At 49.8% G+C, this 13,443-nt stretch overlaps 2 protein-coding genes across 9 annotated transcripts in view; one reads left to right on the top strand and one right to left on the bottom strand.

Moving 5' to 3' along the window:
- The window catches only part of LOC132829613 (centrosomal protein of 164 kDa-like), a 219,217-nt gene extending 215,813 nt beyond the window's left edge, over positions 1–3,404 (bottom strand). For all 8 annotated transcript variants that reach the window (XM_060846905.1, XM_060846907.1, XM_060846908.1 and 5 more), the window contains exon 1: positions 3,215–3,404. The gene's annotated coding sequence lies outside the window, so the exon portion shown is untranslated. The remainder of the gene's footprint in view (positions 1–3,214) is intronic.
- A 577-nt stretch (positions 3,405–3,981) lies between these two features.
- Positions 3,982–13,443, top strand: part of bace1 (beta-secretase 1) — a 121,317-nt gene continuing 111,855 nt past the window's right edge. Inside the window, exon 1 of the mRNA XM_060846837.1 lies at positions 3,982–4,619. Within this exon, the coding sequence (XP_060702820.1) occupies positions 4,365–4,619 (255 nt within the window). The 5' untranslated portion in view covers positions 3,982–4,364. The remainder of the gene's footprint in view (positions 4,620–13,443) is intronic.

Here is a 13,443-nt window from a genome sequence, read left to right on the forward strand (position 1 = left end):
CTCCCCTCCCCTCCTCCGAGCCCCCTCCTCACCTCCCCTCCCCTCCTCCGAGCCCCCTCCTCACCTCCCCTCCCCTCCTCCGAGCCCCCTCCTCACCTCCCCTCCCCTCCTCCGAGCCCCCTCCTCACCTCCCCTCCTCCCTCCCCCCCTCCTCACCTCCCCTCCTCACCTCCCCTCCTCCGTCCCCCCCTCCTCACCTCCCCTCTCCGTCCCCCCCTCCTCACCTCCCCTCCTCACCTCCCCCCCTCCTCACCTCCCCTCCTCCGTCCCCCCCTCCCCCGTCCCCCCTCCTCACCTCCCCTCCCCTCCCCTCCTCCATCCCTCCCCTCCTCCGAGCCCCCTCCTCACCTCCCCTCCCCTCCCCTCCTCCGAGCCCCCTCCTCCCCTCCCCTCCTCCGAGCCCCCTCCTCACCTCCCCTCCCCTCCTCCGAGCCCCCTCCTCACCTCCCCTCCCCTCCTACGAGCCCCCTCCTCACCTCCCCTCCCCTCCTCCGAGCCCCCTCCTCACCTCCCCTCCCCTCCTCCGAGCCCCCTCCTCACCTCCCCTCCTCCCTCCCCCCCTCCTCACCTCCCCTCTCCGTCCCCCCCTCCTCACCTCCCCTCCTCCGTCCCCCCCTCCTCACCTCCCCTCCTCCGTCCCCCCCTCCTCACCTCCCCTCCTCCGTCCCCCCCTCCTCACCTCCCCTCCTCCGTCCCCCCCTCCTCACCTCCCCTCCTCCGTCCCCCCCTCCTCACCTCCCCTCCTCCGTCCCCCCCTCCTCACCTCCCCTCCTCCGTCCCCCCCCGTCCCCCCCTCCTCACCTCCCCTCCTCCCTCCCCCCCTCCTCACCTCCCCTCCTCCGTCCCCCCCTCCCCCGTCCCCCCCTCCTCACCTCCCCTCCCCCGTCCCCCCCTCCTCCATCCCTCGCCTCCTCCGTCCCCCCTCCTCACCTCCCCTCCCCTCCTCCATCCCTCCCCTCCTCCGAGCCCCCTCCTCACCTCCCCTCCCCTCCTCCGAGCCCCCTCCTCCCCTCCCCTCCTCCGAGCCCCCTCCTCACCTCCCCTCCTCCGAGCCCCCTCCTCACCTCCCCTCCCCTCCTACGAGCCCCCTCCTCACCTCCCCTCCCCTCCTCCGAGCCCCCTCCTCTCCTCCGAGCCCCCTCCTCACCTCCCCTCCCCTCCTCCGTCCCCCCCATCTCACCTCCCCTCCCCTCCTCCATCCCTCGCCTCCTCCGTCCCCCCTCCTCACCTCACCTCCCCTCCTCCATCCCTCGCCTCCTCCGTCGCCCCTCCTCCGTCCCCCCTCCTCACCTCTCCTCCGTCCCCCCACCTCACCTCCCCTCCCCTCCTCCGTCCCCCCTCACCTCCCCTCCCCTCCTCCATCCCTCGCCTCCTCCGTCCCCCCTCACCTCCCCTCCCCTCCTCCATCCCTCGCCTCCTCCGTCCCCCTCATCCATTCCTCGCCTCCTCCGTCCCCCCTCCTCACCTCCCCTCCTCCGACGACCCTCCTCACCTCCCCTCCTCCGACCCTCCTCCTCACCTCCCCTCCTCCTCACCTCCCCTCCCCTCCTCACCTCCCCTCCCCTCCTCACCTCCCCTCCTCACCTCCCCTCCCCTCCTCCGTCCCCCCCTCCTCCGTCCCCCCCTCCTCTCCTCACCTCCCCTCCCCTCCTCCGTCCCCCCCTCCTCCGTCCCCCCCTCCTCTCCTCACCTCCCCTCCTCACCTCCCCTCCCCTCCTCACCTCCCCTCCCCACCTCCCCTCCCCTCCTCCGTCCCCCCTCCTCACCTCACCTCCCCTCCTCCGTCCCCCCTCCTCACCTCCCCTCCTCACCTCCCCTCCTCCGTCCCCCCCTCCTCACCTCCCCTCCTCCGTCCCCCCCTCCTCACCTCCCCTCCTCCGTCCCCCCCCGTCCCCCCCTCCTCACCTCCCCTCCTCCCTCCCCCCCTCCTCACCTCCCCTCCTCCGTCCCCCCCTCCTCACCTCCCCTCCCCCGTCCCCCCCTCCTCACCTCCCCTCCCCACCTCCCCTCCCCTCCTCCATCCCTCGCCTCCTCCGTCCCCCCTCCTCACCTCCCCTCCCCTCCCCTCCTCCATCCCTCCCCTCCTCCGAGCCCCCTCCTCACCTCCCCTCCCCTCCTCCGAGCTCCCTCCTCACCTCCCCTCCCCTCCTCCGAGCCCCCTCCTCACCTCCCCTCCCCTCCTCCGAGCCCCCTCCTCACCTCCCCTCCCCTCCTCCGAGCCCCCTCCTCACCTCCCCTCCCCTCCTCCGAGCCCCCTCCTCACCGCCCCTCCCCTCCTCCGAGCCCCCTCCTCACCTCCCCTCCCCTCCTCCGAGCCCCCTCCTCTCCTCACCTCCCCTCCTCCGAGCCCCCTCCTCTCCTCACCTCCCCTCCTCCGAGCCCCCTCCTCTCCTCACCTCCCCTCCTCCGTCCCCCCTCCTCACCTCCCCTCCCCTCCTCCGTCCCCCCTCCTCCTCCGTCCCCCCTCCTCACCTCCCCTCCCCTCCTCCGCCCCCCTCCTCCTCCGTCCCCCCCCTCACCTCCCCTCCTCCGTCCCCCCCTCCTCACCTCCCCTCCTCCGTCCCCCCCTCCTCACCTCCCCTCCCCACCTCCCCTCCCCTCCTCCATCCCTCGCCTCCTCCGTCCCCCCTCCTCACCTCCCCTCCCCTCCTCCGAGCCCCCTCCTCACCTCCCCTCCCCTCCCCTCCGAGCCCCCTCCTCACCTCCCCTCCCCTCCTCACCTCCCCTCCTCCGAGCCCCCTCCTCACCTCCCCTCCCCTCCTCCGAGCCCCCTCCTCACCTCCCCCGAGCCCCCTCCTCTCCTCCCCTCCCCTCCTCCGAGCCCCCTCCTCACCTCCCCTCCTCCGAGCCCCCTCCTCTCCTCCCCTCCCCTCCTCCCCTCCCCTCCCCTCCCCTCCTCCGAGCCCCCTCCTCTCCTCACCTCCCCTCCTCCGAGCCCCCTCCTCTCCTCACCTCCCCTCCTCCGAGCCCCCTCCCCTCCTCCGAGCCCCCTCCTCTCCTCACCTCCCCTCCTCCGAGCCCCCTCCTCTCCTCCCCTCCCCTCCCCTCCGAGCCCCCTCCTCACCTCCCCTCCCCTCCTCACCTCCCCTCCTCCGAGCCCCCTCCTCTCCTCCCCTCCACTCCTCCCCTCCCCTCCTCCCCTCCCCTCCCCTCCCCTCCTCCGAGCCCCCTCCTCCCCCCCCGCCGCCGGCTCCATAGCAACCAGGTCGCGTACCTGAGCCGCTGGGCCCGCGTTGCCCTCAGGCGCGGGCAGAGCCGCCTCCATGAACGAGCCCCCGCTCCTCAGACACCCCCAGCGCCGCTCTGACACTTCCCAGGATCAGAACAGAAAAACATAAAATAATTTCAGATTAAAGGCCACTTCCGGCGCCAGACTTCAAGCGGCGCAACCTCTCATCCCGCTCCTCACCTCTCCTCTACCCGATTGGTCCGTAATGCTCACAATCACCGGCTATATGGTCTCTGATTGGTCCACTTGACCGTCCATCAAATCAGTTTGGTCACCGCCCCCTACGGCTGTGAAAGGTGCGCATGCGTCACACTGCCGCAATGCCCGCCGGGAATTGTAGTTTCCTCAGCCCAGACCCTCTGCAATTTGTCGAGAATTGGAGCGATACAGGATTTGAGGGCAAAGGCATTCCAGCACCTGTGGCTGCAGAACTACCTCTCTGAGCCTTATTGCAAGCAAATCTTTGCAAAGTAAAAATGACTGTTCAAAGTGGTTGATTTGAGAGATGTATTTAAATGCATCCCTCTGTGTGCAATAGCAGACTGTGCTCCTTTCTCGATTTTCTTTCTGTGGGATGCACAGAAAGGCACCAGGAGGAGACACTAGGATGCACAGCAGAGTTTCCAATCATTATAGCAATAAGATGAGAAACTACAACACCCAGAGGGCTTTATCAACCTTGCTCCCCCTGCTTTTCCCAGCGTCATTCCTGTATTTTACTGTATGTACAATAGTTCTTCCGTTGGAGTGGGGAAGCAGGGAGACAGTCGGAAGATTGTTCAGTCTCTGCTGATGCTGCCTCTACCCAAGCCCATCACCATTTGTTCCATCAAGCATCGATGTACAATCTCAAATAGTAGAGTCATGAACAATAATGGCATTTTCTACAGCTTCCCAGACTCTCCAGGAAGATCCATTCATGTAAACCAGCAATGAACTCACTGCCTTTTTTTGTAAATGCCTTTCCTTTTAAACCCATCAATGAAGCATCCGACGCCGTGTGCTTGCCTTCCCCCCCACATGTCTCAATGTAGTGCGAGAGGGGGTTAAATAAATATCATTTGCAGGCAGCTGCTGTGCAATCGCACTTGTCTTTTCCTTTTTAAACAAAAGAGAGGGAAGAAAGTGTTTCGAAATGAATTTTTGTCCCCTTTCTCGTTTTCTGCTGTTGCTTTGCTCTTTGACTGAATGGTTGTATTGCAACGGAGAGCCGTCAGGGATCAAGGTCCCTCTGAAAAATGATATCGGGATCCCCAGCAGGTTGCCCAGAGCTGCCGATGAGACTGGTCGGAGACAAAGTATAAATTTTATGGATATGGTTGATAATCTGAGAGGGAAATCTGGACAGGGATATTATGTGGAGATGACCATAGGAACACCCCCTCAGAAGGTAAGAGTGGAACGGTGTTTACTGTGTAAATGATGTTTTAAATTCATGTATCTATGCATCTACGTATATATAAATTGGCATCGATAATTATATATGTTCTGCATTGTAAATTGTATCCAAGAATAATGATAATAACCTGTATCAAAATACAGTTACAATGTTCGCTATTTTTAATACTGTATATCAGTATAGCCATTCATTTAAATAGACAGCAGAAAACTATTTTTCTTACATTTCTGTTCATTTTACAGAGGAATATCTTTTATTTTGAAAGTAGCACATTAGTTCCAGCTTGGTTTTGAATGAACCGTGCCACTTAAATGTGCAAAAGGTGTTTGTCCAACCTTTTTCTACGGGAGCGTGGGGGAAACCGCTTCAGAACGCATCACTTAGTCTCTTCCATGTAAAGATTACAAGTATGATCTACCAAAATACCACCTTCTTTCTTTCCTAAATACTTTGTTTTGTTTCTTGAAAAGATTTGTCAAACATTTATTCAAGAGAATACCCCTTTAACTGGAAGGCTTCTTTTCTGAAACCAACATAAAATTGACAAATAGATTTGGGAATAATTACACTTCAGTTCCGCCCAAAATCAATGTTTGTACTGAACCAGAATGCAGCCTGCTAATTTCCATTTGTCTTCATGATGCAAAGAGGATTTCTTTCAGTTGATGGAAAAAATCTTTTCAATAAGACTCCTTGGAATTGAGTGTAAAACCAAAACAAAGATTCGGATTGGGTAAGAGGGACTTGTGTCTCTGATGGTTCAGGTGGTAAGCATTTTATCCACTGAAGAACTCAGCCATATTCATCAAAAACCAGGTTTGATAGCTTGTCTACACTTACAATTCTAGGGTCATACCAGAAGGCCTCAGGTCTCCTGTGCAGGGAAAACAGTAAAGAAATCAGCCAGGATCCCCATTACTCATTTCTCTGCAGTAACTTCTGCTGCTGAGTGATGGAGGGCAAATACTAACAAGCTTATGCCACTGCCATTGTCTGGTTTCAAACATTAATTTTAATCCTGCTGTTTGTTTTTAGTGTAATTTTCATTAATAATTTCAAGAGGGCATATTTTTTAATCTCTGCATCTCTTTTTAATCTTCTACATCTCTTTCTAAACAACTTAGCGATCCGCTTTACTCATTTCCTAATAAGAAATTATCTCATCTGACCCAATGTTTCAACCCTTCAAACAGTCTACAATCAAAGAATGTTCTTGCTTTGATTATTGTTCTTCAGGAGAGAGGTTAGTTTTAGGATTTATTACGTAGACATTGTTGTAAATCATACGTTTAACACCACAATAATTAGTGGAAAACCTCTCAGTAGTTGTGAACAGAATTTTTGGTCCAGTACTTTTAAGTTTAATCAACGACCTTTGTTCATTTTAGTTGATACTAAATTGAGGTCAGTTCACTCAGTCATTTTAAAATAATATTGCAAAATGTTGACTCATGAGTTAATATTTGACAGTTTTGCTAAGTGGAAAAATTGAGTACCACCTTTAAAGCCATGATTAAATATCAAATTATTGTCTTCATTGTGTTTTTTTTGGACAAGATGAGGCATTACATCATGGCACTGTTCTTTTATGATTGTTTTTGCTTGAATCTAGCTAAGATCAATGGAATAAAATAACAGTTATAGAGTTACACAACATGGAACCAGACCTTTCAGTCCAACTTGACCGTGCCAACCAAATATCCCAAACTAATCCAGTCCCATTTGCCAGCACCCGGCCCATATCCCTCTAAACCCTTCCTATTCATAAGCCCATCCAGATGCCTTTTAAATGTTGTAATTGCACCAGCCTCCACCACTCCTTCTGGCAGCACGTTCCATACACGCCCCACCCTCTGCGTGGAAAATCAGCCCCCTCAGCTCCCTTTTAAATATTTCCCTTCTCAACTTAAACCTCTGCCCTCTAGTTTTGAACTCCCATTTCCTAGGAAAATGACCTTGGCTATTCACCCTATCCTTGACCCTCATGATTTTTAAAATCTTTATAAGGTCACCCCTCAGCAGGGAGACCAGAATTTGTCACACTACCTTCTACGGATTCCACATGGAATGAATTTGTAAAAACCTTAACCAACAGGAACATGAGAATGAAGAGCAGGAGTAGGCCATTCAGCCCCTCAAGCTTGCTCTGCTATTTGATGTGATCATAGGCAGACGAGCAGGAGGCTGGAAGAACACAGCAAGCCAGGCAGCATCAGAAAGTGGAGAAGTCAACATTTTGGGTGTAACCCTTCTTCAGGACTGGGATGGGTGTAAGGAGAGCTATAGATAAAGAGGGTGTTGGGGAGGGTTTTGGATAGGGAGGGGCTGCGATGGTGAAAAAGTGCTAGGTGAACACAGGTAGAGGGTACAACCTGGTTGGTCGATGGGAGGAATGAATCTGTTTGGTATCTGGAAGGAAGTGTCGGTCAGAGGGAATGGAAGGGAGGGAGAGGGACTGGAAAGGGAGTTGGGGGATGGGAAGGGAGGTTATTTGAAATTGGAGACCTCAATGTTGAGTCTTTCAGGCCAGAGGCTGCCCAGATGGAAGCTGAGGTGTTGTTTCTCCAATTTGCAGTCTGATTCACTGTGGTAATGGAAGAGGCCAAGGATGATCATGTCAGAAAGGGAGTGGGAGGGGGAATTAAAATGGGCGGTGCGTGAGAGGTCAGGTCAGCCCCTGCGGGCCTGGCTGAAATGCTCGGTGAACTCTACCTGCGTTCACCTATCACTACCTCACCATCCCACCTCTCTCCCCACCCACTATTACCTTGGAAGTATAATGGTGGAACTTCACTGTCACTGAATTAAATTCCAGGAAGTCCTGCCCTCTTCGTACACCACACTGACTGCAGCGTGTTTTGGAGGCAGCTCACAGCACCATTTCAAGGTCATTTAGTGAAAGGCAACAAATGTTGGCCTTGCTAATGATGCCTACATCCCATGAGTGCATAAAAAGTTTAAAATATATCCTACTCTAATGTACATGACAGAAAAACCATAGAAATTTCTCAGTACAGAGAGGTATTTGGACCCATCCTATCAGCACTGGTTCTCCAAACAAGCAATTTATTTTGTGCTTTCTCCCTATAGCCTCACACTTTCTTACTTTATAGGTGATAGTGTAATTCCATTTCGAATGTGCCACTTGCTGTGTGACAAAAGTTTTCCCATGTTACCTTGGCTTCTCTTACCAATTTCTTTAAATCGTGCCCCCTTGTTCTTGATCATTTCACGAGTCCCCTACCTGCTCTGTCTAGAACCTTTCCAAAATTGAACAGTGCTCATCATTAGTGTTTCACACCAATAACACCAGTTTGGAAGCACAGCTGGTGTCTCTCCCTGACTCTCCATTGCCGATTCCAATGAGAATTCTGCCTCTAGTGGTAGCGATCAATTACAGCATCCTGCCGGCGAGAATTTCCATGAAAATGGAAGGTCCTATCTCTCACGAGTCGTGGTTTAGATGCCAAAATTAAGTAAGGGCAAAACAGAGTGTAGAGGGAGGAAGAAATAAGTGATGATGCGTGATAAAAATTAACATTAAAAGAGAAAGAGTAGAAACTGGTGCAAAGCAAGAGTCAGCTGTGTTTGTGGAGGTAAACCTGAAAGGAGGACTTTTAACATTGGAAAGGAGTTTAAGTGAATGGCGCGGTATAATGCTTCCAGGAATGAGGACACTTGGGCTCCCCAGTTCCAAAAAAAGTCATGTCAGACTCAAAATGCTGACTCTGCTTCTGCCTCCACAGATGCTGCCAGACCTACTGACTTTCTCCAGCGCTCTATGGGTGTTGCTGGCCCGGTCAGCACACTCCGTGCTATTGACAATATTTGCTGCCATCTTGAGCCTGCAATGCACTCATCCAGGATCACTTTATATAGTAGCATCAATCCTGAAGCAATGCATAACTGAAGCTCTTTAATCAATCTAATTCAATTTCCCCTGCATCTCCCAAAAATCAACCTCCTCGATCGCCTTTACTGCATAAAAGACTTTAACCATTTGCATCATTTCAAAGAATTAGCTGAACTTCCAGAAGCCAACCTGTTTAAAGCAAATAAATATTCATTAGTCATAGATTTTTGTGTGACCTTTCAACACACAGAACTGTATGTCCTCTCAGAAGTCCCCTATGTATGCAGCTGAATAAATATTCTTGTTCAGATCAAAGTAATGCAAAGTTTTTTTCATGAGTGAGATAAGGCAGTAACTGACTGATCATGAACAGATCTTTATAGATTTGTTAATTTTGTTCTTTAATTGAAACATCTGAGGAATGGCTCACAGTGCAGAACAACACCAGGACTGGAAAAAATAGGAGAGAAGATGAATAAAGTCAAAAAACATGGATAACACCAAGTTTGGGGTTTTGGATGGTAGTTGGAAGTGAAGGCAGAGAGTTCACTTTTTCCACACTCCTGGATAGGTGTAGGTTAAGAGTTGGAGACTGATCAAAAACCTTTCAATTTCAATTAACACACTGGACATGTGGCAAGTATGGTGGATATTTGATATGGAGTATTCAAAACTTAGCAAGAGTAAGCCAAGAAAGGACTACAACTCAGTATTATCGGTAAAAGTAAAGTGACATAAACATGGTAGCAACTGTATAGCAATTTGCATTTAGAAAGTGTCTGTAGCTCTGTAACCTCCTCCAGCCTAGATTAGATGAAGGCGGGGGAGAGAAACAGAAATGTGTATTCAATTCAAGGATCTTCAGTAAAGTTTCTCTCACACCCCACATCGGTAATCAGGCAACTTCCAGGAAGTGCCGTACATAATTTTCCAGAAATTTCCAAGGCTAGTCACTCTGGCTGTGAGGAGGTCTACAGGAGTAGGTAACGGGAATGAAAAGATTGTTATTTTCCTGTCAGCATCAATCACTATCTTGTCAGTTTTGTGCAGAGTTAAATGCTGCACTTGCCTTTTAGCAGGTCACATTCTAGCTACAGAACTGCAAGACAGTACATCCCTGTCAGCACTCTGCAGACATCTAACAACCTTCCCAGTCTTCAGAATCTAACAAGTACATTCTACCTTTCATGCTAGAATACAAAGCCCAATATTAGCTACCTGCACACCAACTCCCCACCATCAGCCACCTTATTGCTCCCTGTGGGAATTGAGAGTGTTATGGTGAAAATCAGAGCAGTGATGTAGGATGTGCATAAAACTATCTGTAGGATTGCCTTGAGCATCGCAATAATAATGTGCTCCTCTCACCTCACAACAAAACCTTGGGCTTTCCCTTTGGGCAGCACCCCTCAACACCATCCCAACAATTATATCCCCCACTAATACTCTAACTTGGACATGAGCAACCAAAAACAACCACTTGTATTTATGTAGTGTCTTTAGTGCTGTGAAAATACCCTCAGGTTTCTCGCAGCGGGCGCTTGGATATTGAGCCACAGAAGGAGGAATGGACCTAGTTATTGTAAGTTTAGTTAAAGAAAAGTACAATGGATTTTGAGGAGCATCTTGAAAGAAGGGATGTAGGAAGGTGAAAACATTTAGGGACAGAATTCCAGAACTTAGGGACTTGGCAGCTGAAGGCATGGTGAAGCATGGAAAATTGGGGATGTGTGAGAGGCTTAGGTTTTTGTTGCAGGGAAAACTTGGAAAGTTGTAGGGTCTTTAAAGTCATTAAATGTTAAATAGACTCAACAGAAGATGTTCTGTTTTACGCTTCACGAGATTGCAATTTTTTGCATTATTATATTTAGTATTTCTCTTTGTCTGCACAAGACCTCCAAATAAGTCACTCAGTTCAGCAATTACACAGGAGGAACCTTTTTGAGCTGCAGAATATTAGAATGAAATATTAGTGGTTATTGTTTCATCACTGCTGGTGCAATCTGGAATAATGAATTAAGAATGTTAATATTAAAAGAATATTGGCTTTTCCTCAATGTTATACATATTTGTTTTGGCTGTTTCTTTTGTTTCTGCTTCTGTTTTTAATCCTGACTTGTAAGTACTAAGATGGTGCCAGAGACTGGCAACTTTGAATACTTTCACTGTATTCATATATTCCTATACATGTGACAATAAAATATGAGTCTAAATCTAATCTAAAACTAAATTATATGTGAGTGTGAAAAAAATGTCCTTTGAGCAGAAAGTGGGTGACCGTGATGTTTGATGTATGATGAAGGAAGTCAGATTCTTTATCTGATGTGCACACACACGTATCTCCCCTGATGCTCCTTTCTGATTCTAATGACCTTATCTCTGTCACTTGCTTTTCTTCCGAATTGCGTAGTAACAAGGATACCAGAAACTGAGAGGTTGTAGCTAGTCTGCAACATAGGACAAGTTTGAAGGGTGGCTTTGGTCTCTAGAAAAGAGAACCTTGGAATGATCTCATAGAGCTGGGTTTTCGAAAGTGGGAGCGGGCAACCCAAGTGGGTGATGAGCAGAAATTTTGGGGTCATGAGCTCCAGGGCAGTGGAGGAGAGGGGAGGAGATATATAAGAAGAGGCGAACACCTCTCACCTGCTCAATTAGATCTCCCCACCCCCCACTAGTTGTCCACTTCTCCCTGCAGAAAGCTCATGACAATTTTCAAGTAAACAGTGTCACAGTGGAAAAAATTGTTTTGGCAGCACTGACATAGAGGTCTTTGGGACTCAGGAACTGAGAGAGAAGAAAAATGTGGAGAAGACGGTTCCACTTATGGATGGGGCAGAACTGAGGGCCATAAATACGAAATAGTTATTCACAAATCCAAATAGGAATGAGGATGAGCTTTGAGATAGTGGTAAGGTATTTTCTAATTGACCTGTGTAGAGATGTTGTTACATGCCTCTGGCACAGGTAAGTCTTGAACCCAGGCCTCCTGCCTCAGAGGTACAGATACTACCACTCCACCACAAGAGCCTTTCCAATATAGGTACATTTTAATATTTTTAATCAACCTATTTGGAATTGTTATTATACTCCTCTGGAGCAGGTGGGCCTCCTGTGCAGAATTAGGGACACTACCACTGCTCCACAAGAAGCCTGAGGAGAGTGGTAAATATTAATGATATGTCAATTATATTGATAGGATACACAGACAAGTGAAGGGCATTGTTTAATGAGGTGCTTAGAGCACTCACTATGGATTGATTATGAAAATATCTTAGAGCAGTTACTAAGAATGCTTGTGGTGCAGTGGTAGTGACCCTATCTTTGGACCAGGATGCCCAGGTTAAAGTCCTGCTCCAGAGGTGTATAAAAACATCCCTATACAGGTTGATTAGAAAATATCTATAATAAGTTTAGAGAACAAATAAAAAGAGATTGTGTATGGGCTGGTGTGTGTAATCACCCCAAAAAATAACTTAAAAATTTAAATTTGTAAATTTAAGTTCAACTTCTGACTCTTGTTGTCATGCCCTACAATGGGGATATTAATTTGTTTGTTAGGTTTAAGCACATTTGATTATTTATTTTTAAGGTAGTATCAAGAGAGATTGCTGGGATACTGAGTTGTAGATAGTAAACAGACATAGATAGAATCCCTACAGTGTGGAAGCAGGCCATCATAGAGTCATAGAGATGTATAGCATGGAAACAGACCCTTGGGTCCAACCCGTCCATGCCGACCAGATATCCCAACCCAATCTAGTCCCACCTGCCAGTACCCGGCCCACATCCCTCCAAATCCTTCCTATTCATACACCCATCCAGATGCCTTTTAAATGTTGCAATTCTACCACCCTCCACCGCATCATCTGGCAGCTCATTCCATACACGTACCACCCTCTGTGTGAAAAAGTTGCCCCTTAGGTCTGTTTTATATCTTTCCCCTGTCACCCTAAACCTATGCCCTCTAGTTCTGGACTTAGCCATTCTGCCCATCAAATCCACACGGATGTGCTGAAGAGCATCCCAGCCAGACTCATCCCATCTCTGGGACCCTGCGTTTCCCATGGCTCATCCGCCTAACCTGCACATGCCTGGACTTTGGGAGGAAACTGGAGCACCTGGAGGAAACCCACACAGACACTGAGAGGGTGTGCAAACTCCACACAGACAGTCACCTGAGGGCAGAATCAAACTGGGTCCCTGGTGCTGTGAGGCAACAATGCTAACTACTGAGTCACCATGCTGCCCAAATATGTTAAGCTGCATTTGATAAATAATATCAATAAAATGATTTTATTTAGTTTGATATTTCACCATCTGGTTTGGGATCTGTTTACCGGTGAGAAGGTGGCAGATGGAACAGATGAGGTGAATTGCTTTGTTGCATTTAAAGGCAAACAACATAACTATGTGCAGGTGAGAGGATCATGCGGAAATGAAGAGATGTGGGAGAGGTAGCAGTCGGAGCAGAAACACCAGCCTAGACCAGTTGGATTGAATGGCCCATTTCAGGGCTGTGCACTTCATATCTTATTCTGGCTTAAATAACACAAAAGAAGCTGGCAGTATCATCAAGTCACCATCGACAATAGAGCTCCATTGCCTTAAAAGGTGTTTACATTTGACTCTATCCTTTGCACCACATAAATGTAGCTGAGTCAACAGAACTGTGCCTTGTGCATCCAACTGAGTGCTCACTGTCGTTTTGTATGCAGCATCTGTACACCATGCATTCTCTCTGCAACCAGATACAGAGCACAGGTAGGACTTCTGCTTTCATATTTCTCTTCGCACTTAATAAAATGCCCAGGGCTAACATTTTTCCATTTCCTGCACCATCTATCCTGTGGCCTGTTCGAGTGAGAGTATTAATGAGTTGCTAAATTAAGGACATTCGCTTGCTGTGGCTCCATGCCCTTTGATGAGCTGGACTGGTACTGTGCAATTTCATTTCGCAAAAGA

Source organism: Hemiscyllium ocellatum, chromosome 29, assembly GCF_020745735.1.
Source record: "Hemiscyllium ocellatum isolate sHemOce1 chromosome 29, sHemOce1.pat.X.cur, whole genome shotgun sequence".
In the NCBI taxonomy this organism is placed as follows: Eukaryota; Metazoa; Chordata; class Chondrichthyes; order Orectolobiformes; family Hemiscylliidae; genus Hemiscyllium; species Hemiscyllium ocellatum.